General features: G+C 42.3%; 1 protein-coding gene across 3 annotated transcripts in view; it reads left to right on the top strand.

The window, feature by feature from the left end:
* Nucleotides 1–23,653, top strand: part of CNKSR2 (connector enhancer of kinase suppressor of Ras 2) — a 422,681-nt gene that overhangs the window by 207,847 nt on the left and 191,181 nt on the right. For all 3 annotated transcript variants that reach the window (XM_040423664.1, XM_040423663.1, XM_040423662.1), the window contains 2 exons: nucleotides 9,138–9,349; nucleotides 21,274–21,363. In XM_040423664.1, the coding sequence (XP_040279598.1) occupies nucleotides 9,138–9,349; nucleotides 21,274–21,363 (302 nt within the window). The remainder of the gene's footprint in view (nucleotides 1–9,137; nucleotides 9,350–21,273; nucleotides 21,364–23,653) is intronic.

The following is a 23,653-nucleotide window of genomic DNA, read 5'->3' as shown; positions in this document are numbered from 1 at the left end:
GAGCCTCCCTAATGTGCCAGTAAAACTATTGTACATATAAAAAAAATAACACTTATACTTACCTCCATGTCAGCAATGCGATGCAGCCCTCTTCCGGCCTGTGTCCCGCGCTGTACGGCCTCTGATAGGCTGCCGGCCTAGTGCCTGCAGCCTATCAGAGGAAGGGGAAGAGACACGCCTCTCCCTACCATGCCCCGCCGCAGCACAGGCATCTGTATCGCTGTCCTGAGGACAGCAATACAGATGACTATGGAGATGAGCGCTTCCACAATGGAAGCGCTCATCTCCCTGTGCCCTGCAGCCACCGCCCCCCACTTCTGAGCAGCTCGGGGGGGGGGGGGCAGCAATTGCCCCGTTGCCCACCCCTGGATCCGCCAGTGGCTTGCTTAGGGTTTTACTAGGGAAAGTTCACGGGTAGGGAAATAGCAGGCGTCTCGGGAGGCGCGGGCACGTGACGTCGCGGCGGGATTCGTCTGATTCGAATTTCGTAAATTACGTCGGGATTAGAGTCCACGAATCCAGAAAAATTAGAGGGATTTGTGGATTCGACGGATTCATCGTCCCACCTCTAATTACTACCAAGATGCATAACTTTACATTTATCCACATTGAACCTTATTTACCAGGTTGATGCCCAATCACTCAGAGTGTTCAAGTCAACTTGTATTTTATGGACATCTTCCACAGACTGCACAGTACTATACAGCTTAGTGTCCTCTGCAAAAATAGAAATGGTGCTATCAATCCCATCCTCAAAACATTAATAAATAAATTAAATAATAGAGGACCCAGCACTGAACCTTGGGGTACACCACTTATAACCTGGGACCATTCTGAATAGGAATCATTCACCACAACTCTCTGGGCACGGTCCTTCAGCCAGTTTTTAATCCAATTACAGACTATACTTTCCAAGCATTACTTTAACTATTAAACTTCTATGAGGAACAGTATCAAAAGCCTTTGCAAAATCCATAAACACTACATCCAGGCTTCTACTCACCTTCTCATAAAAACAAATCAGGTTAGCCTAACAACGTCTGTCCTTGGTAAACCCATGTTGGTTATCACTTATATTATTCTTTACAGTCACACGCTCCTGTATATAGTGAATAAAACGTTAAGAGCAGCACTCAATCCCGGTTACAGACACCACCTGGAATGCATCAGCTCATCCACGACCTTAGATCCATCTCGGTCATCCGATCAGCAAACAAAAGCAAAATGATAGCAGCATCTCCAGAAGTGAAAGTTATTCACAGTGGGTCCATGAAATAATGTGCAAATAGCGCCAAAAAGTGTGACATTTCGACTGACAGGTAGTCTTTATCAAGCATAATCAAAAGTGAGCTAAGAGCAACTTATATATCGTACATAGTACCTCCTCTAATTAAAATATACCAATAATGACAATGTGTTACTCCCAATGACACCTGTTCATTAAAATTCATCAATAAGTGTCAGCATGGTTATCCAATCTAAAATCACAATCTATTACCTGAAGGAGGATGGCACTGTATATAGTCCCTTAAGAGTCCTTCAAACATTTTTCCCAGAAGTTAAACTAACTGGTCTATAATTACCTGTGAAGGACCATGATCCATTTTTGAATATGGGCACCACATTTGCCTTGTGCCAATCACTTGGCACTGTACCAGTACCTAGAGAATCTTTAAAAATTATAAACAGGGGCACAGCAATGACTGAACTGAGCTCTTTAAGCACTCTTGGGTCTAATTCATCTGGACCCGGAGCCTTGTTCACATTTACCCTATTTAACTTATCTTGGAACATATCTACAGTTAGCCAATTACTGGATGTGCCAACAGCCCCAGCGCCACAGATATCAGCTCCTGTCTCCTTTTGTATATACAGAGCTAAAAAAAAACATTTAGTAACTCTGCATTTTCCTTATCTTCAATGACTAACCCCCCTTTACTATTATTTATATATAGGGGCATTTAAATATTTAAAGAATTTTTGGAGATTTGTTTTGCTCTCTCTTGCCACCTGCTGTTCATTTAGTATTTTTGCTAATTTTATCTCCTTTTTATAGATTTTATTAAGCCCTGTGTAAACTTCAAAAGCTATAGCTGACCCCTAAGATTTGTATTTTTTAAATGCCCTTTTTTTGTCTTTTATTGGCCTTTTTACAGTAGCTGTAACCCATGGGGGGTTTAATTTTAGCCGTTTATACTATATATTTTTTTGTGCCATTAACTCAATGTGGATTTAAAGCTTTACCATTTATCTTCAGTATTATTATGTGACAGTAGCTGCTCCCAGTTTATGCCCTGAAATGCTGCCCTCAACTCAGGGAAATTTGCCTTTTTTTAAATTCATGTCCAACTGTTCAATATTTCAGTACTTTTTGCATAACTTGGTTCTCTAACAAGGAGCTTAATGTTAATGTCAAAATTCACAACAGGTGTTTGTTCCATGAATCACCCAATATATTTCCTTGTTCAATTAGAATTGGAATTTAAACAGTCCTCCTCATCATGCTGTTTACATTTTGACATCATGAGATCAAGAGGACCCCTAACAATTGATCAAAGGTACCTCGCCACTGAGCTTAGAGTGTCATCAGCAGGTTGCAACAGAGATACTGAGAGACTGTAAGAGTCACAGAAAGGCATAAAGTGGACGTCCTTTGGCCATATCCCACACTGAGAACCGCTTCATTGTGAACAGTGCCCCGCAGAACCGGATGATAAATGTCACACAACTCCTGGCATTTAGACCATTCAAAACCATTTACATCAGCGTGGTCTATGTGCTAGACAACTTGCAAGGGTAACTGACCACAGGCGTCATGGTCTTGCATGCACCAGGCAGCATCTACACTGGACGAGGGACCAGTGTGCCTCACCGCTGTTCACTGGTGAAAGTCGATTCACGCTGAACAGAAATGATGGCCGCCAACGATGTTGGAGAGGTCAAGGAGAGCGCTATACATCAGGCACTGTTGTGACCAGATGAGCCTTTGGTGGTGGTGGTGGTGTTATAGTACGGGCAGGTATGTCTAGTCAATACAGAACTGCCCTACATTTTGTGAATTGTTCAGTGACAAGACCATACTACTTGAATCACATCATGAATCCAGTCATTGTGCCTCTGCATGAACAACACAGGCCTAATTTCATCTTCATGGATAACAATGTGCCAGCTCATCGAGGTTGCATCATTAGGAAATGGTTTCTGGAGACTGCGGTACCTCAAATGGTCTGCACTTTCTCCAGACCTGAATCCTATTGAAAACCTATGAGATTAGCTGAGTCGCCATGTAGAGGCTCGTTACTCTGTACCCCAGAACCTCAATGATCTGAGGACCGCCCTTCAAGAAGAGTCGGATGCTGCCATGCCTCAGCAGACAATAAGTCGACTTGTGAACAGCATGAAACATCGCTGTCAAGATGTAATTGATGCTCAAGGCCACAAGTTTTTGAGACATTGACATTTTTTGCGGGGGGTATAGCCACCACTGTTGTTAGCTTTTGTTTCTTCCAGATGAGGAAATCACTGTTGCATGTTTCTACTTAAATGCCCTTATTTCATGATATAATCTTACTGTAGCGTGAACTTTTTACGGTTTCCATAAATTTCACCCGAAATCCAAATATCCCTAACTTTTTGTGAGTAGTGTATATGCTATACTATTCCTTTTACATACTATATAGATATATGCCAGCACACTATGGTAAAAAACAAAACACAATTTTGTTTAAAAAAATAATTAAATAAAAAAAGTATTAGAGTTACAAAATAAAGTGAATAGAGAACTTTTTTTTTTTTTATCACCTTTTTACTTTTTAACTCTAAAATGTATTTAAAGTTTAGGGTTGAAGCATATAAAGATGACTTTGTAGTATTCCTTGGCCAGACTCCTAGGGTCACACTGGAAGGTTTCAAATGGTCTGAAGATACATTTTGGCCTACTAAGTTCCAGTTGGCAGATGAGGACCAATTGGTGGATAAGGCATAATGGCGGGACTGGATGGGGTAATGAAACATGATGGTGGCAGTTTAGAATTAATGTCAGAAGCACGTCAAGAATTCGATATAGCGAGGAAGAGTACTGGCGGTCAGGAGCAAAGCTAGGAGACAAAGCTAGAAATACTTTCATAGAGCAGACAGGACCCCCAACAAGACAAGGCAGGATCAGAAGCCAGTCTAAGCAGTGTTCCCTGTCAGTTGCGCTGGCGCACCACTTTCCTAAATGTGCCCCACAGCCCGGCTCACCACTGCAGCCGGGACTTCATGTAATGGTGTATGCCTGTTCGGTACTCTAGAAAACTATAAAGAACTATAATGTATACAGCATGGTGTATGGATTATAATGTATATTGTATAGCATGTTGTAGGGATTATACTGTAAACTGTACAGCATGGTGCAGAGATTATGTATACGGGGTGCAGGGGTTATACTGTGTGCTGTTTTGATGTGACAATTATCTTAGGTTTTCATATCACCCACCTTTGATAGGGCTTTGCCCAGCTCTGAGCCGACCCTGCTAAGCATCTGCCAAAGCTTAATGGGAACACCGGTCTGAAGCAAAATATGTATGTGGAGACAAAAGTCTACCGAAGACAGATGGGGGAGAGGGGGTGTCTATCTCTGTTGTGTGAACAACTTTACACTTTGGATTGCTGTGTTGAGACTCTTAAATGAGGCTCCATGGTGTTTTCTGTAGCTGGTCTCCCTAAGATCAGCTATTGTTTTGTTGTCTCCAAGGCATTGTTCCCAACTAGCAAAAAAACTACTCCACACTGATGAGGGGCAACACCCCGAAACATCTGTCTGTGGATGGATAACTGGCTCAGGTTTTCCCCGTCACATGGTTAAGGCTTGTGAAAGAGCAGGATCTTGACAAAGGGGCCACTTAATATGGTGGATCTGGTGATCCCTGTAATGAGGACACCCCTTTGCTCGGTTTTCCTTCCTTTGAGGGATATCTGTCTTTCACTGTGTTGAAGACCCATAACTGGGGCTCCACGGTTATTTTGAATATTACTATTTCCCAGGGAGCTTTGGATTGCTGTGTTGAGACTCTTAAATGAGGCTCCACTGTGTTTTCTGTAGCTGGTCTCCCTAAGATCTACTATTGCTTTGTTTGTGTTGTGTGAACAGTGGGATGCAAGTTGCTGTCAGGGAATTCTGGTATATGGCTTAATTTGTATGCAAGTTGTGGTGAGAAATTTTAAAATATTTTCTAATGTGTCAGTAGAAATAATCGAAAGAATCTACATAAGTAAATCTGTCCAAGACTTTCCCAACTGTTGTACTGAGGACAATTGTTCATATAAGTTAGCAAAGATTTACTGTGCTTACCCCTGCAGCAAAGACATCCATTGTAAAGTGATGAAGGCCTAATTATAATTTCTTTCCCTAATACTCATCAATCTGTATGCTAGCTGTAAATAATCAACTATTCAAATCAACGGTTATGATGCTGTAATACCCACTGGAGGAGAGGGACTTAATAGAAATTTGCCGCATTAGTATCTCTTGAGTAAAAATGATTCTTCAGATACTAACTGAGAACAATTAGAGACTGTAAATGGTTCTCTTGAGTAACACTGGTTTTACAGAATTGTACATACAATTTTTTTTTTAACTACATTCTATAAAATATATTAAAAATAAGCAATTTATTGTGCATAGAATAAATGTATAGTAACACACACCAAAAACATACTGCTGGATTAAAGGGGTAGTCCAGACAGCATCAGAATGACTTAAAAAAAAATGTGTATTTTTGTTTATTTTATATACCAATATATACAGTTGCAAGAAAAAATATGTGAACCCTTTGGAATGATATGGATTTCTGCACAAATTGGTCATAAAATGTGATCTGATCTTCATCTAAGTCACAACAATAGACAATCACAGTCTGCTTAAACTAATAACACACAAAGAATTAAATGTTAGGGTACTTTGACACTTGCGTTGTTTGATTCCGGCAGGCAGTTCCTTGTCATTTTTTCTGACCAGGCATTTTTCAGACTGATCAGGATCCAGATCAGTCTGAAAAATGCCTGATCAGTCAGAAAAATGCATTGCAATACCGGATCCGTTTTTCCGGTGTCATCAGGCAAAACGGATCCGGCATTTGTTTTTTTTCTCATTTTTAAAGGTCTGCGCATTCAGGCAAGTCTTCAGTTTTTTTCGCCTAAGATAAAACCGTAGCATGCTACGGTTTTCTCTTTTGCCTGATCAGTCAAAATGACTGAACTGAAGACATCCTGATGCATCCTGAACGGATTACTCTCCATTCAGAATGCATGGGTATAAAACTGATCCGTTATTTTCCGGTATGAGCCCCTGTGATGGAACTCTATGCCGGAAAAGAAAAGCGCTAATGTGAAAGTAGCCTTACCATGATTTTATTGAACACACCATGTAAACATTGACAGTGCAGATGGAAAAAGTATGTGAATCCCTAGACTAATGACATCTCCAAGAACTAATTGGAGTGAGGTGTCAGCCAACTGGAGTCCAATCAATGAGATGAGATTGGGGGTGTTGGTTACAGCTGCCCTGCCCTATAAAAAAACACACACCAGTTCTGGGTTTGCTTTTCACAAGAAGCATTGCCTGATGTGAATGATGCCTTGCACAAAAGAGCTCTCAGAAGACCTACGATTAAGAATTGTTAACTTGCATAAAGCTGGAAAGGGTTATAAAAGTATCTCCAAAAGCCTTGCTGTTCATCAGTCCACGGTAAGACAAATTGTCTATAAATGGAGAAAGTTCAGCACTGCTTCTACTCTCCCTAGGGGTGGCCGTCCTGTAAAGATGACTGCAAGAGCACAACGCAGACTGCTCAATGAGGTGAAGAAGAATCCAGGAGTGTCAGCTAAAGACTTACAAAAGTCTCTGGCATATGCTAACATCCCTGTTAGCGAATCTACGATACGTAAAACACTAAACAAGAATAGATTTCATGGGAGGATACCACAGAAAAAGCCACTACTGTAAAAATAAAAACATTGCTGCACGTTTACTGTTTGCACAAGAGCACCTGGATGTTCCACAGCAGTACTGGCAAAATATTCTGTGGACAGATGAAACCAAAGTTGAGTTGTTTGTTTGCTATCATCGAAGGAAAAATGAATTGCCAAGTTTATCAAGACATTTTGCAGGAGAACTTAAGGCCATCTGTCCACCAGCTGACACTCAACAGAAGATGGGTGTTGCAACAGGACAACGACCCAAAGCATATAAGTAAATCAACAACAGAATGGCTTAAACAGAAGTAAATACGCCTTCTGGAGTGGCCCAGTCAGAGTCCTGACCTCAACCCGATTGAGATGCTGTGCCATGACCTCAAGAAAGTGATTCACACCAGACATCTTAAGAATATTGCTGAACTGAAACAGTTCTGTAAAGAGGAATGGTCAAGAATTACTCCTGACCGTTGTGCACGTCTGATCTGCAACTACAGGAAATGTTTGGTTGAAGTCATTGCTGCCAAAGGAGGTTCAACCAGTTATTAAATCCAAGGGTTCACATACTTTTTCCACCTGCACTGTGAATGTTTACATGGTGTGTTCACTAAAAACATGGTAACATTTAATTCTTTGTGTGTTATTAGTTTAAGCAGACTGTGATTGTCTATTGTTGTGACTTAGATAAAGATCAGATCACATTTAATGACCAATTTGTGCAGAAATCCATATCATTCCAAAGGGTTCACATTTCTTGCAACTGTATATATATGTGTGTGTGTGTGTATATATGTGTGTGTGTGTGTGTGTGTGTATATGTGTATATGTGTATATATATATATATATATATATATATATATATATATATATATAGTAGAGATCAGTGAAGCAGCAGTGTGCATACTCAACCTGCTGCCCTGTTCATTTTGGGAGGCCCCATGGGTTACTGGGTCCCAGTTCCCATGATTAGTTGGGGTAGCAGCGGTAGGACCTTCATGAACTAATAGTTGCTATAGCCTATCAAAAAAAATCCCTTTAAGTGATGTAATTTTCTGGACCACTGAGGAAGGAGACCGAGAGCTCCGAAACGCGTCTGGTGATAGAGGACCCCCAGCTGAATATCCCTCATCAACACCGGACCACAATGCTGTGAAAAAGCGCTCTAATGAAAGTCTCCTGACATAATAATGGACGCTTACTACAGCCCTAAAAAGCAAACCTGCAGTCCAGACCTTGCAATCATCCCACGACTGTGGAAATACCTTGGCAGAGACAAGCTGGAAAAGCTCTGTGGGTAATAAATGCCATACTGAAGTGAGACAAACCATTTAACACATATTTTTGATTATTGTATTTGGAAAAACATTAGTATTTTAAAAAATGGAACTAAATGCATACCTGTTTTTTTAAATAAAGTTTTCTTCTTTTAAAAGTAATTTGTCAGCAGGAAATTCAGTGTTTAAACCAAACATAGTACGTTGTAGGGCTAGCTCAGCTAAATGTAATACCTTTCACTTACTGATCTATCTTCTTTCCGGAAAAAGTTATGTAAATGCCCACTTAAAAAGTTAAGTACACTGTAGGTGGGCTTTTTACATGGAGTGGGTGTGGAACCAATGCGCCACCTAATCGGTTTGACTTTGTGCTAGATCTAAGTGCGCTATCCTGGTGGTCACCTGGTTTTCAACTTTAAAACCCTATACAGGGGTCTGGTCTTCGCTGCCGGAGAGCTTCCAGGCTTCTACCTTATGTATTAGTCCTTGTGGTTAGCTGTTGAACCACAGGGGGTCAGACACTGGTGCAAAGCAGGCAATACTCGTAATCAAGAAACAGGCCAAGGTACAGCCAGAGTACATACGAATCCGTGAAACAAATATTAGGTCAGGGCTCATAAAATAGGCGGATAAAATAAAAACAATATGGCTCTTGGAATGTGGCACCCTCAAAAATGTCCTTAAAACTGTTTTTATTGTGCAAAAATTATATAACAAAAGAAATTACGTTTATATGGTATCACTGTTAGTCCTGCCTACTAATATAAAGTTAATATGTTAACACATGGTAAACAGAAGAAAAATATAGCAAATTAGCATTTACCCAAAAAAAATAAAAATAAAAAATGTAATCAATAAATCATACATTCACTAAAATGTTCACTAAAAATATTTAATTATTTTTTAAAGAGATGAAAAAGGCAATTTGCCATGTGAAGATGTGAGCCGTCATATACTTGGAAAACCAGTATCGAAGGGGTCAGAGTCTCCAAACTCATTTCTGGACCAAGAGTATAGAAAGCGGTTCAATACTGTAGAGGAAGATGCTGTCCTTTATTGCTACGAGTATGACAAGGGAAGAGCCAGCATGCAGAGTCGCAGAGAAAGCACTCCAACATATGGTAAGTGCTACTGATCGATGGGCCCGGTTAATTATGGTGACCTTTATATATTGGCACATAACAATCCAGGGGAAGCAGGAGACATGCATGTCAACCCTCATAGCGGGAGAAAAGAAGACCGTGCCTCTGAAAACGTATACTGTAAAGCAGATGTAAACATGCGCAGTAAGCATAGTTTGTATAGTGAACCAGCTTTGTAAATGTAAAATTGGAATTTACAGTAATGAAGAAAACGATTTGACCCAGTCACCTAGCCATCATCTATACCAACACAGGTATATGATGCACTGTGATCAGGTGAATTAAAGGACAAATGCATTGAGTAGAAAGATAAAAAGTCAGATGTTATATGGCCCTTAGAGGGAATCTATCAGCAGATTTGTGAAACTGACTGACCTGTTGTATGTACGCTTGGCAGCTGAAGGTATCTGTGTTGGTCCCATGTTCATATGTGCCTGCATTGCTGAGAAAAATGATGTTTTATTACATGCAAATTCGCCTCTAGGAGCAACGGGGGCGTTGCCATTACACCGTTAGAGGCTCTACAACTGCCCTGCCCTCTCCCCTTTCATGGACATGGCCAAGCATGATGATGTTTTTAATGCCTGGTCCTGTCTATCAAAGTGGAGAGGGTGCGGTAGTTGCAGAAAGCTAAGCCCTTTTGGTGTAACAGCAACGCCCCCGTTGCTCCTAGAGGCTCATTTGCCCATAATAAAACGTAATTTTTCTCAGCAATGCGGGCATATATGAACACGGGACCAACACGGATGCCTTCAGCTGCCAAGCGCACATACAACAGGTCAGCCAGTTTCATACAGATGCATTCATTCTTAATTGGTCTCTGTGAGCCTGTGTAGTGCATTATCTCTTTATAAAAGACAACAAAAGCCAATGAAAAGTCCTTTGAAAGAGTGCATTTAAAGCACCATTGTTATGCAGAAAGTGCATCTAGAGACCAAACAAGAATGGATACATTTGTAGTCTGCTGACAGATGCCCCATGAAAGGGTTGTGGCTACAAATATTGCTGACCTTTTCTTAGGACTGGCGGAAGCAGAAGGCTCGGTACACTGTGCAGTATCTAGCACCAGTGTACTGCAGCTCGGCTCCCATTGTAATAAGCTGCAGTACCTGGCACCGCATCTGCACAGTGTACAGGGCTGTCTGCCTCCTGCTCATGCATTGTATAGTTGATCGACCAAATCTGATATTGATGATCTATCCTAACAGAAACAAACCAAACATTCCGTATAACTGCATGATCTTGAGCAGAGAGGAAAGCTGCATTCACATGCAAAAGTCATCTCCTCTGTGTGGGGACGAACAATCACTACTGTGATCATTCATCCCCATACAGATTCATTGTTTTCAATGTGTACACAGGACAAATTGCTCCCAGTAAACAAAGATTTTATGTGACGCATAAAGGATGAAATCTAAAGATCAGCTAATTGATTCTAATTCATTAATTAATCTTATCAGAAGGGCTTCTTCACCTATGTGGTGGTGGTGGTTGTGGTGGTGGGGGGGAACTGTCACTGCAGGTGAAGAAGTGCCCATCTGCCACAAGATTGACAGGGCCTGACATTTATCCCAGCCCTGAAAATCTCCTGCCTGTGCCACTGCTCCAATTAGCTTTCAATTAACTAATTGTCCGGCCCTGTCAATCTTTCAGCGGGTGGGCGTTTCTTCATCTGCAGGGACCGCCCCTCACAGGTGAAGAAGCTCTGCTACTGAGACTAATCAGTTTGTAAGCCTCAATTCACTCATCTCTTATGCAGTCACTATTGATAGCCTTGCAGTTCGCCCAGCGGTCTGTTCGCCGCAAACTTTAAGAGTTCACGATCCCCCGAACATGCAAACATATGGCGATGTTCGCGCGCGCCATATTCTTTTGCATTGTGCCGAAATTTGACCCTTGACACATCCATCAGGTGGGAAAGGACAGCCAATTGAGATGTTTCAACAGATGGACACACCCCCACCCTATAACAGAACCCAATCTGGCTGCCATTTTACATTCTGTATTTTGTCAGTGTAGGGAGAGGTTGCTTTGTGGATCAGGGACAGGCTGTTAGTGACACCAAACGCTAGCTAATAGGGCCATAAAAGTCATTTTAAGGACTGGTATAGGTGTGCTATCATTAGGTGTGATATACAGAGGGGTGTGATACACTTATAATATACTTTCTAACATAGAAAGTATATTATAGTGCATTTGCACTGTGCAGCAGTTGTGTGCGGTTCTGCTGCGATACCGCAGCTATATAGAGGGACAAACGCTATTGGAACAACTAATTGCAACGGGTGTGATATAAAGTTGCCCCCCCCCAAAAAAAAACTGATTGAGGCAGGGGTGTGATATACCTATAATATACTTTCTATATAGTGCATTTAAACTGTGGAGCAGTTGTGTATGGCTCTGCTGTGATACCGCAGCTATATAGAGGTTCAAACGGTATCGGAGCAACTAATTGCAATGGGTGTGATATACCAGTTGCCCCAAAAAAAACTGATTGAGGGGTGTGTTATACCTGCTTCCACAAAAGACTGATTAAGGGGTTAGATATACCTGCTTCCACCAAATATTGATTGAAGCCTGCAAAATACCTGCTTCCACAAATACTGCTCTTCTCTATGGACTTAGGCACAGGGTCATTTTGAAAATGACAGGCAGAGGAAGAGGCAGGCCGTTCCGCAGGGGTGGTAGGGGTCGGGCAGGTGCACCAGGCCAGAGCCTAAGTTGGAAGTTGAAGAAGGTGTGTGTGATTACTTCAAAGGACGCACCAGAGTTGGTTGAGTGGCTCACTCACCCTTCCTCTTCTGCACCCTCCTCATCCTCTGTATCTGCACCCTCCTCACTCTTAGCTGTGTGCACCCCCAAATCCACCACCATAGCCCCTCCACATGAGTCAGAGGAATTATTTTCCCATCCATTCCCAGACCTTACTGATGCGCAGCCATTCTTGACATCGGATGAGGAAAAGGAGGTAGCATTGGCTGCCACCCAGCGGTCTGATGACAGTACCCAGATCAGCCCAAGGAGGGTGGTCCCCGCTGTTGCTGCCTACTCCGAGATATCAAATGTCAGTGGTGGTGAAGTTGAGGATGATTGATGACATGTCGATGGAAGTCACATGGGTGCCCGCAAGAGAGGAAGGGAGTTCAGAGGGAGAGACGGAGCAGCAGAGAGGGAGGAGAAGGAAGAGAAGCAGGCACAGCTCGCAGGGCACAGGAGGCAAAAATCAGACTGCAAATTTGTCTGGAGCCAGCCGTCCACTATGCACGGTCACTTCACTGGCGCTTTCAGGATGCTGGCACATGGCTCCGCAGTGTGGACTTTTTTTTAACGTGTCAGGTGCTGACAGTAGTGTTGTCATCTGCAGCCTGTGCTGTCAACGCATAAGTCGCGGATAGCCCAACACTCACCTAGGGACGATCGCTTTAAGAAGGCACCTGGCCTCCCATCACCGACCCCAGTGGGAGCAACGCCATCAGAACCCACAAAGCCACACTCTCGGCGCTTCATGTCCTGCCTTTTCTCCTTCTTCTCTCTCCTCCCATTTGTCCTCCACTCCACCATGCTATCAGCGCGTTCATCTGGCATAAGGTAGGCTTCCGTGGCCCAAATGTTCAAGCGTAAAAAGATGATGACGCCAGGTAAACCTCTTGCCCAACGGCTGACCACTGGCTTGTCTGAACTGCTAGCCCGTCAACTACTGCCATATAAACTGGTGGACTCGGAGGCCTTTAGAAAATTTGTGGCCATTGGCACACCGCAATGGAAGGTCCCCAGAAAGAAATATTTCTCCCAGAAGGGCATTCCGGATCTATATGGCCACTTTCAGCGGCAAGAGAATATATCTCTGGCACACAGTGTCGGTGCCAAGATACATCTGACCACAGACACGTAGTCTAGCAAACACTGGCAGGGAAGGTACATAACTTTTACTGCCTACTGGGTGAACCTTCTGACGGCCGTCAAGCATGCAACCTGTGGCACCCGTGTGGATTTGGTGTTACCGCCACGGATTGCATGCAGACCTGCCTCTTCTTCTCCTCCTCATTCTCCATCCTCCGTCTCCTCCTCGCCTGACTCCTTCTTCTCCACTGCTACCACCTCTTCCGTTGCGCCCCCCCCCCCAAGCTCCCCAGAACCTATTCGACGTCCCAGATGAGACTTTGCCATGCTGTGCTGCGGATGTTGTACCTGGAAGCCAAGAGCCACACCGGTCCTGCACTGCTTTCAGCTCTGCAGTCACAGGCCGATCAGTGGCTAACCCCGCTCAATTTGACAGTTGGTAAAGTGGTGTGCGACAACGGTGCCAATCTGCTGAACGCTCTGAAACAGGGCAAGTTCTGAACTCAGTCGTGCAGCGATTCGTTGCCAAATACCCCTGGGTCCACAGTACGTCTTGCGGCAGGCCAGGAAAATCTCTGGCCATTTTAGAAGATCTTACACGGCCATGGCTCGCCTTGCTGATGTTCAGCGGCGATACCACCTATCCGGCAGATGTCTGGTTTGTGACGGCCCAACGTGCTGAAACTCCACCTTGTATATGCTTGATAGGCTGCTCCAGCAGCAACGTGCCGTTAATGACTACCTGTACGAACTCTGCAGCAGGACAGGTTCTGGGAAGCTTGATTTCTTTTCACCGCACCAGTGGCTGCTTATGCGCGACGCATGCAGACTTCTGCGGCCATTTGATGAGATCACCAAACTTGTCAGTCGCAGCCAGGGCGCCATCAGTGACATCGTACCTTACACCTTCTTTCTGGAGCATGCATTGCGTCATGTCATTGATTAAGCCGTCGAGGAGCAGGAAGATGAGGAAGTTGCAATGCTGAATGAATTCCCAGGGGGAAGGCTACTCCATCTGAGACAAGTCAGCAGGAGTCTGAAGAGGAGTCAGAGGAGGATGGTGGCTGGTGGGAGGAGGAGGGGGACTTTAAACTTTTTGGGGATCCCTGGTGTTGTCCGTGGCTGGGAGGAGGAGACCGGGGAGGATATTCTCCTGAGCGATGAGCCAGGGCGCTCCACAGCTTCAAATTTAGTGCAAATGGGTGCCTTCATGCTCCAGTGTTTGAAGAGGGACCCCCGTATAAAAAGTATAAAGGGCAAGGACCAGTACTGGGTGGTACAAACACAAAATGGTGGACATGTTACAAGCATCACAGAGGGCTGGTAGAGTTCAGCACTTCCAGGCCTTGCTGCGAGAGATGCTGCATTCTGCTATTGCGGGCGCTGGCAGAGGAATTTCCACCCACAGCGAAACAGGTGTGGGTACCAGTCCTACCGCACCTGCAAAAAGAGGGCGGTTTGAAGATGTCTTGGTCACTATTGATATGAGATGATTCTTGCAGCCAACCAATCGACAGCAGCCCTCCAGATGCAGCCTCAGAGAACGCCTAGACCGACTGGTGTCCGACTACATCGGGTTAACGGCCGATGTGGACGCTCTGAGAAGCCCTGGACTTCTGGGTGTGCAGGCTTGACCTGTGGCCAGAGCTGGCACAATTTGCCATGGAACTCTTGGCTTGCCCTTCGTCGAGTGTCCTGTCCAAAAGCCTACAGTAAAATTTTTATCCAGTGAACGCCTAATGTACCTCCAGCCACAGAATCACAAGTTCATTTGTGTTAGGTGAATGCCACATTTTTGGGGCCTCTACTCCAGTGGCCTACAGTAACATTTTTATCCAGTGAACGCCTAATGTACCTCCAGCCACAGAATCACAAGTTCATTTGTGTTAGGTGAATGCCACATTTTTGGGGCCTCTACTCCAGTGGCCTACAGTAACATTTTTATCCAGTGAACGCCTAATGTACCTCCAGCCACAGAATCACAAGTTCTTTTCTGTCAAGTGAATGCCTAATTTTTGGGGCCAGTACTGGCCGACAGTTCTATTTTTATCCAGTGACCACCTAATATACCTCCAGCCACATCATCACAAGTTCTTTTCTGCCAGGTGAATGCCTAATTTTTGGGGCCCGTACTCCCGTGGCCTAAGATAAAAAATTTCTAGGCTCCAGCAGGGCACATTTAGAGTTTCCCTTTAAGACTCATAAAAATGGCCCCTGATTAAAATACATATTTTTTGTGGGAATTTTTACCAATGATCCCCCTCTGGTATATCAATGTCCATGTTGTGGAACGATTTGTGTACTTCTAGTAAGTGTTTGCTGGCTGCAACTATGACCTGAAGGTTTTTCAGGTTCGACTGCCATTAAAGTGAATGGGGCTTGCCGCGAACGCACAATTTGCGAACATTTGATCGCGAACGCCGACTCGTCCCTGCCGATGTTCGTCCATCACTAGCAATCACCAGATGATTAAGCATTTGCTTATTCATCAGGTTATCGGTGACACATTTACACAGGGCAGCTGTTGGGAATGCGCATTTGTACAAACGCATATTTAGAAACCTAATCATGATTTTTATTTTTGCAGCTCGACTGTTTTGTTGCATTTTATTATTTATTTTTTTCATTGCTTTTTGTTTAAAAATACCTTGTACTGTGTTATTTTGGGAATTATTGGGTGAGAAGACTTTAATGAGCAGGGACTTGAACCTCTCTGTAACAAAGACATCCGACGTCAGCATCTGCTCAATGGCTTCTTTTATGAAATAGATCAAAAAATTTATAAAATGCAATGACATGGCCGAAACGTTGCACCATTTGTACAATTTTGTATCTGTTTAATTAAAACAGCTATTGAGGGAAATGCTGACATGGATGTCTCTTTGGAGTTTACTAAACGCTGTATGTGGATCCATCGACGGGACGGGCTATTGCATTTCTGATAGCATGTTTATAAGGGACGTTGATGCTCCTTTTGAATAATTATTTGACAATTGATAGACCCTTACTGTGTCCTCAGGAAGAAAGCCTAACCATTTTCAGAAGCTTTGTACAAAGAACTGAATAAATATACATGTAATCAGTTTAGCTGTCCTGTAGTTCTCTACAGTTACAGTACTTGAATAACCACTGTATAATATCAAGTGATGTACATATCATCTGCTACGTCACCTACAGAGGAATGTCTAGAAGAGTGCAAATCATTAGCCCTGCTGTATTTTTGTGACAACTCATATAGGTGCTGCAAAATTTTGCTCAGAGCTGTTGTCTCTTCTAGCCTTTGGACCTTTTCTCGGTAGAAACATACAAAAAGGGAATGATGTACATCACAAGCTTCATGGTCACCTATCAATTAGTTAATGTGAAATTCAGTCTTGCCAAAGGGTGTTATTACAAATGCAGCCAGGCTGCGGTAACTAGTTCTGGTTTACGCTAATTGTCGACTGCAACTGTGCTTGCATTTTGAAACCACGGCAAGTACAGGTGCAGCCTGGCCATTAGTGGTAACCTGCTTACTACAACTTGGCAGCAAATGTGTATTAGCACCCTCAATATCCACGCCATCAATTAATGACTCCAAGGCTTGATTAGCAGGACGAGCCATACATCACTGTTTAATGTCAATATTTGCATTCTCCAGTGATTGTGACACTCTCATACATTCGCTCTACATAAATAAGGCCCCTTGCACACGAGTTTTCCGCGCATCAGTTCTGCGTTGCGTGAAAAACACAGCATGTTCTATATTCTGCGTTTTTCACGCAGCCCTGGCTCCATAGAAGTGAATGGGGCTTCAGTGAAAAACACATTGCATCCGGAAGCAAGTGCGGATGCAATGCATTTTTCACTGATGGTTGCTAAGAGATGTTGTTTGTAAACCTTCCGTTTTTTATCACGAGCGTGAAATACGCATCAAAACGCATTGCACCCGCACAGAAAAAACTGAACGCTGACAAAACTGACTGAACTTGCTTGCAAAATGGTGCGAGTTTCACTGAATGCACCCTGAACGCATCCTGACACAATCTGTATCGTTCGTGTGAAAGAGGCCTAAGGGTACAGCGACTTGGGTCAGGTTTCTGCATGCACTTTTGGAAGTTGTATCTGTCCTGTATACGTTTTCTCCTTTTATGACCCAACCCTGATTGTGGCTTCCAAAACTGCATGCAGAAACCTTACCATGTGGCCTTAACCTTATGGTATTATTAGTATTATTTTATACAGAGAGAGGGAAAAGTCTGGACACACCCTTTGCATTGGAGTAATATGTAGAAAATTGGCTTCCAATGCATGAAAGTCTTAATTGGGAGGGAGACTATTTGGTGGAGGAAATGTTTTTGGCTGCCATTTTAAAATCTTCCATATTGAATTCAGCTCAGTTTTCTCCATTGTGGAAGGGAATATGTAATATATTAGTCTTGGCTACAATTTACTCATAAGCACGTCAGTGTCAATCTGACCTATCTTTACCTGTATAGGACCAAGGTTAAAGTTTCCTAAAGCAGTTTACATGACGTGTTCCATGTGTCGAATGTTTAATCCAGTCTTTGTGAATATGCTGAAGGACCACAGGGTGATACTTCTTCATAGCACAGTAGGATTTACCATTTCAGGTTAGCCATATTGCATTTTTTTCCACATACAAAAGGGACTTTAAATGACCCCAGAGATAAAAGTCCAAAGGCGTTAAGTCCTGCGACCTTGGAGGTCCATTCTGTCGGACCTCTGAGTCCAATTCAGTGGACCTAACCCAGGGACAATTTTAACAGGATGGCACACCTCTGTTCTTTGCTGTAGCTATACACATAGAGTGGCCCCCAAGTTTGCCGGACTATTATCTTTGGTGTGATTTAAAGTCCCGTTTTTACCGTATGTGTAAAAGTATGCAATATGGCTCACCTGCACTGGTGAATCCTACAGGGTTGTGAAAAAGTATCACCTGTGGTTCTTCAGTGTGTTCACGAACACTGGATTAAATGTTTAACCATATGCATCCTGCTGATTTGTAGACATATTAAACACGTCATATAAAGCACTTTAGGAATATTTTACCTCACTTAACTCCTAATCAGGTAAAGAGAGGTCAAAACTGACACTTCCAGTGTGTTTCTGAGCCTGGTCTAGTCAAGACTGATATATCATGTCATCCCCTTCCCATTAGAAAAACATGCGCTGAATTCAATATGGTGGATTTCAAAATGGCCACCAAAAATGTTTCCTCCACCAAACAATGCTGCCTCTGTCCTAATTAATGCTTTCAAACAATAGAAGTAAATTTTCTATAGATTTCACCAGGACACTTATCTTTTCCTGCAGAAAACAGTCTTTTGCAGTTGGCTTTCTTGTGTGTAAACATGTAGTGCTCCCTCTCTTTCCAAAAAGAGGTTCTTCAGCAGCTTCAATGTGTTCTGTGACCCTTCAGCTGTGCGACATCATAACACACAGCTTGTATGGTGAAAATATTTTTTGTAACGGGATAGGGCATTTTATATCAATCAGTGGTGGACAGGAATCTCTCCAGGTTATGCAGCAGATGAGGTACAGTAAAAATGCAGTACCCCTACTATAAAATATAGAATATAATTAAGAATATTGGAAGCCCCCTTAGAGTTCCTTGGCCTGCAAAAATGCACTTGTTCAGCTGTACAAGTATGGATCCTTGTGTCTCGATTGATGCACAAGTACTCTTCGCCATTTGTGCTAAAGTGTTTTTGGGTTTTCTTAAGTTTTTATCAACACAGAATTGACTCGACAAATCATTTATCATAAAGCTGTTCCTTTTGTTGATATCGCTTACAAAAACTGGCCTACGTTCCAATGAGCAGTCCAATAAAATATATGTAGAAAAACATGCAAAGATGTGTTTAACCTCCTTCCTAGTAACATTTAACATAATGTCTCCTTCCAGTCACCGCTGTTGGTTTTCACAGATGGTATTTTTCCCTTACATAACGTTTTCCAAAAGAGCACACAGGCTTTCATTATTACAAGTGACTATTTTGTCTGCTTGGGTTCTTGTTTTGAAACTCTAATGTAGCATGGATGGAAATGAACACCTTTGTCTTTGCTGTGGGCATCGTTCACATACAGTATTCTCTTTGGAAAACAACTTTGCAGATTAAAATTATGCAGACAGTTGCTTAGTTGTAGTAAATCATGCATTTTAATGCCAGTTTTGTTTAAGGCTATAGTTTACTGAGATTATTTACATGACCTGTATTTACTCAGCAATCTGTATTTGAAATGTAGATAGAAGCCCCACTGTTATAAAGCCAAATTCTCTTCTGCCGTGGGCTGTGTGCACTATTACAACTGCAGTATTTTATTGTTTTAATGACTCTAAAGTAAAAAATGAAGCCACTTTGAAAATTGTCTTGATTAAAAATATCTGACCATTTTGTATATACATAACCATATGTGTCTCCATGGTTACAGACTACAAACAAACCCTGTGTAGTCTTATCCTGCAGCCATTTGTTACTCTTTCCATTTGCCCCTCCTTTTCTTGATGATCTGCACACAGTAGTAGAAGGGGAAGATGGGGTAAAGCACCATAAGACTGTTGGATTAGACTACGCTCTTGTTTTTAAAAGAGAAAATAATAGGACATATTAGGGACATATATTAAATATTTCCTATGTTAAATCAGCTCATTGTCCAATGCACTGGGTAATTGTGTGGCCGTTTAAAGGCCACATTTAATGCCTAGACAACATTGGGTTGACCACCAATGGACCAATATTAGTGGTTTATCCTGCAAAAATTGTGAATTTATGCCACACAGGTCACAATATGCAAATAGCCCCGAATACAGATTTTTTTTTTTTATATTTACATAGTAGAGGCTTTTCATGCAGTCCGTTGTGCCAAATTCATTTAATTTGGTTCATCTTTTGCTTGTCTGTGCTCCATAAACTGAACTCTTACATCAGCCATCTTAGCTGCCAATTTTCTAGTTAAATTATGTTAAATTTGTTTGGTTGAGGAGACCCCATCCCTATCTGCAAAGCCCTGTCCAGTGCCTTGTTCAGTGGAAAATATTAGCCACAGATGGGAAGAGCATTTGGTAGAGTCCTTCAGCAAAAACAATGAAATGTAATTAAAGGGCTTGTCTGAGTTAGATAAAAATCTCCCAAATGCCCCTAAATGTGCTAAAATAATAAAAGAATATATACTCACCACTTATTTTTTACAGTGCTGTTGCACTGATCCTCACCACGTGCTCTACTTACAGCCTGCAGAGGTGATTTAGCTGTTTACAGCATGTAACTGCTGCAGCCAGTCACTCTCCTCAGTGGTCTAATGGCATTTACCGCTGAGGCCATTGACTGGCTGTAGTGGTCCTGTGCCTTATACAGCAAAGTCACTGCTGTAGCTTGTAATCAGAAACTGGAGTGACGGGTTAAGTGCTGAAATGAATTTTTTGATCATTTTATCACATTTAGGGGCACTTGGAAGATTTTTATTTAACTCATTTAAAAACATTAAACTTGATAAATCTAACTAAGAAATTTGTATTACCTTCATATGAATTTTTCAAATTGTATAATTTACTTCAAGTCATAGAATAGATCACATTGGAACCACTGCACTCTTCATTGACATGTTTAGGTGAGGTTGATAACTTGACAGCTTTGGGACTCCACCTGCTCACTACTGCAATTGCTGCAGCGAGCAGGTAAACAGAGTAGAGCATATGAACGCTGCCTTCTCTTCAAACAGCTGATCTTGATGAGCTATCCAGGGGATAGGTCATCAGTAGTAAAAAGCAGACAACCACTTTAAGACCATTTCCCTTCTTGGGCCAATATATTCATTCAACATAGTTTAGTTGATGTTGCTTATGAGCTTCTGCTTTGAATATTTGCTCTTTGCCTTTATTATATGGGCCTGTTTTCACACGATCGCTGCAACTCCTTCACTCCAAACTGCTGGGGTGCTGAGAGTCATACCCCACCAATTGATATTGATGATCTATTTTGAAGATAGGTCATCAATATTGAAAAACCAAACAATCCCTTTAATTTGGAACAAAACTTTTTTTTTTTTTTTTTACCTTACAGGTAAGTTGAGGCCAATATCTATGCCTGTAGAATACAACTGGGTTGGAGAGTATGAAGATCCTAACAAGATGAAAAGAGATAGTAGGAGAGGTAAGTCACATTTTGTAAATAGATATACTCTACATAATATTCTAATGTCATATACTCCTGAAACACATTGCAAAGAACTAGTCAGTGTTCATCAGAGCATTATGGAAGCCATTACATCTCCTATATGGATTGTCATCTAATTTTCATAGATTCTTGAATGGCAAACTGCTCTACAATGCAGCTACAAAGAGGCAAGTAAAGTATTGCTGACAATTGTTGACATCCAGCATAGAATCATTTTTATTTTCAGCATTCTGTGTAGATTCCTTTTTTAATATATCCTTATAGGGGGGTCAGAGTTCTGTTTTTCTGCTAAATAGATATAACTGGAGATTTATCAATCCCCTACACCAGAAAACTGGTAGAAAAAAGTGGCAAACCAGGGGTTTACCACTTTTTAAATGCCATTTGTTCACATGCTGTTTCTACTCTGTCCTCGCCATTTTCTGAAAAGGTGAAGTGACGTGGGCAGGGACATCGTTCTCGGCAGATCTATCATTATTTCTGCCAGTTTTCCTGGCGTAAATGAAGACTGAAATCAACAGCAGCTACAAGCTGCAGATTTCATTCGGATGAGCTTAATTTATGACGAGGCATCATCTGGAGGTGCAGGGGTTATAAAGATAGACATAGAAAACGACGGTCCTGATAGATCTTCCCATAGAGTGCAAAGGTTCTCTGCTACGAGAAGCTTAGGCACTTGTTACATACTATTGAGGTGAATATATATTTCACTTGACGCTTTAGGCTCCTTCACATTGCATTAGAGCCTTGTGTCAGAGGGATATGTTAGGAGTAGTCTCCGTTTTAGAGCCATGCATAGTCATATGCTGTAGTGACATACACAGTCCATTGTCCACAATCTAAAAAAAAAAAAAGGGCTTTGCAGTTTACAATTATATAGGAAAAGCGCATATAGGAAAAAGAATATGCTAACACAAAGTGACTCTTTTTTTGGCCTCCATCATGTGAATCTGATAAATTCAGTGTATGAACCAGAAGCTCACTTGTCGACTAAATGTGTTACATACACATCTGTACTTAAACTTAGGTAATGTGTACCCTGGTTTTGTTACAGTTTTTTTTTTTTTTACATATTTCTGTTTGTTACTTTCTATAACAGGGGTACTCAAGTACTTTTTGTAAAGGTCCACATACCTGAGTCTGCTGTAGGATGAAGATCCGAGCTGCAAAACAAAACAAAAAATATATATAAAGAGGGACAACAGCATTGGCGTGTAGCGCTGCATTATTTTTTTACAATAATCCACACGTCCAAGCCCACCTTATCTCCTTTCTGCCAACAGTAAGAATGTCCTTCCAGTGCCCCCTAACAATAATGATGCCCCTATAATGCCTCTTAGACAGTATGATATACCTTTAGTGCTCCACAGAGTATGATACCCCTAAGTGCACCCTGACAGCAGGGTGATCCCTTGGTGCCCCCACACATTATGATGCTCCTTAGTGCCCCTGACACATTGTGATGCCTCCTTAGTTGCTCCCCACAGAGTGTTAATACCCTTAACCCTACCTCATAGTAGTAATGCCCTCTCTCTGCCTCTTCACAGTAATAATCCCCATTGTTGCCCTTTCATAGTAATAATCCCCATTGTGCCTCCTTCACAGTAATAATGTCCCTTAATAGTAGTAATGCCCATTGTACCCCCTTCAAAGTAATAATGTCCATTGTGCTCCCTTAAAACGAATAATGCCCATTGTGCCCCCTTCACAGTAATAATGCCCATTGTGCCCCCTTCACAGTAATAATGCCCATTGTGCCCCCTTCAGAGTAATAATGCCTATTGTGCCCCTTCACAGTAATAATGCCCTCTGTGCTCCCTCCATAGTATAATTCCACATTTTGCCCCCTTAGTAGTAGTAGTAATGCCCTCTGGGCTAGTAATGCCCATTGTGCCCCCTTCACAGTAATAATGTCCCCTGTGCCCCCTTCATTGTAGTAATGCCCTCTGCACTGTGCCCCCTTCAGAGTAGTAATGCCCTCTGTGCACTGTGCCCTCCATAGTAGAAATGCCCATTGTGCCCCTTCACATTAGCAGTGCCCATTGTGCCCTCTCCAGAGTAGAAATGCCCATTGTGCCCCTTCACATTAGGAATGCCCATTGTGCCCCCTCCAGAGTAGAAATGACCATTTTGCCCCCTTCACATTTGCAATGCCCATTGTGCCCCCTCCAGAGTAGAAATGCCCATTGTGCCCCTTCTGTGTTTAAAAAAACAAAACAAAAAAAAAACAGTACCTATTCACCTTGTCCCATTCCTGAAGCTCACA

This window comes from Bufo bufo, chromosome 3 (assembly GCF_905171765.1).
Source record: "Bufo bufo chromosome 3, aBufBuf1.1, whole genome shotgun sequence".
NCBI lineage: Eukaryota > Metazoa > Chordata > Amphibia > Anura > Bufonidae > Bufo > Bufo bufo.
This window is presented reverse-complemented; position numbering and strand designations above follow the sequence as displayed.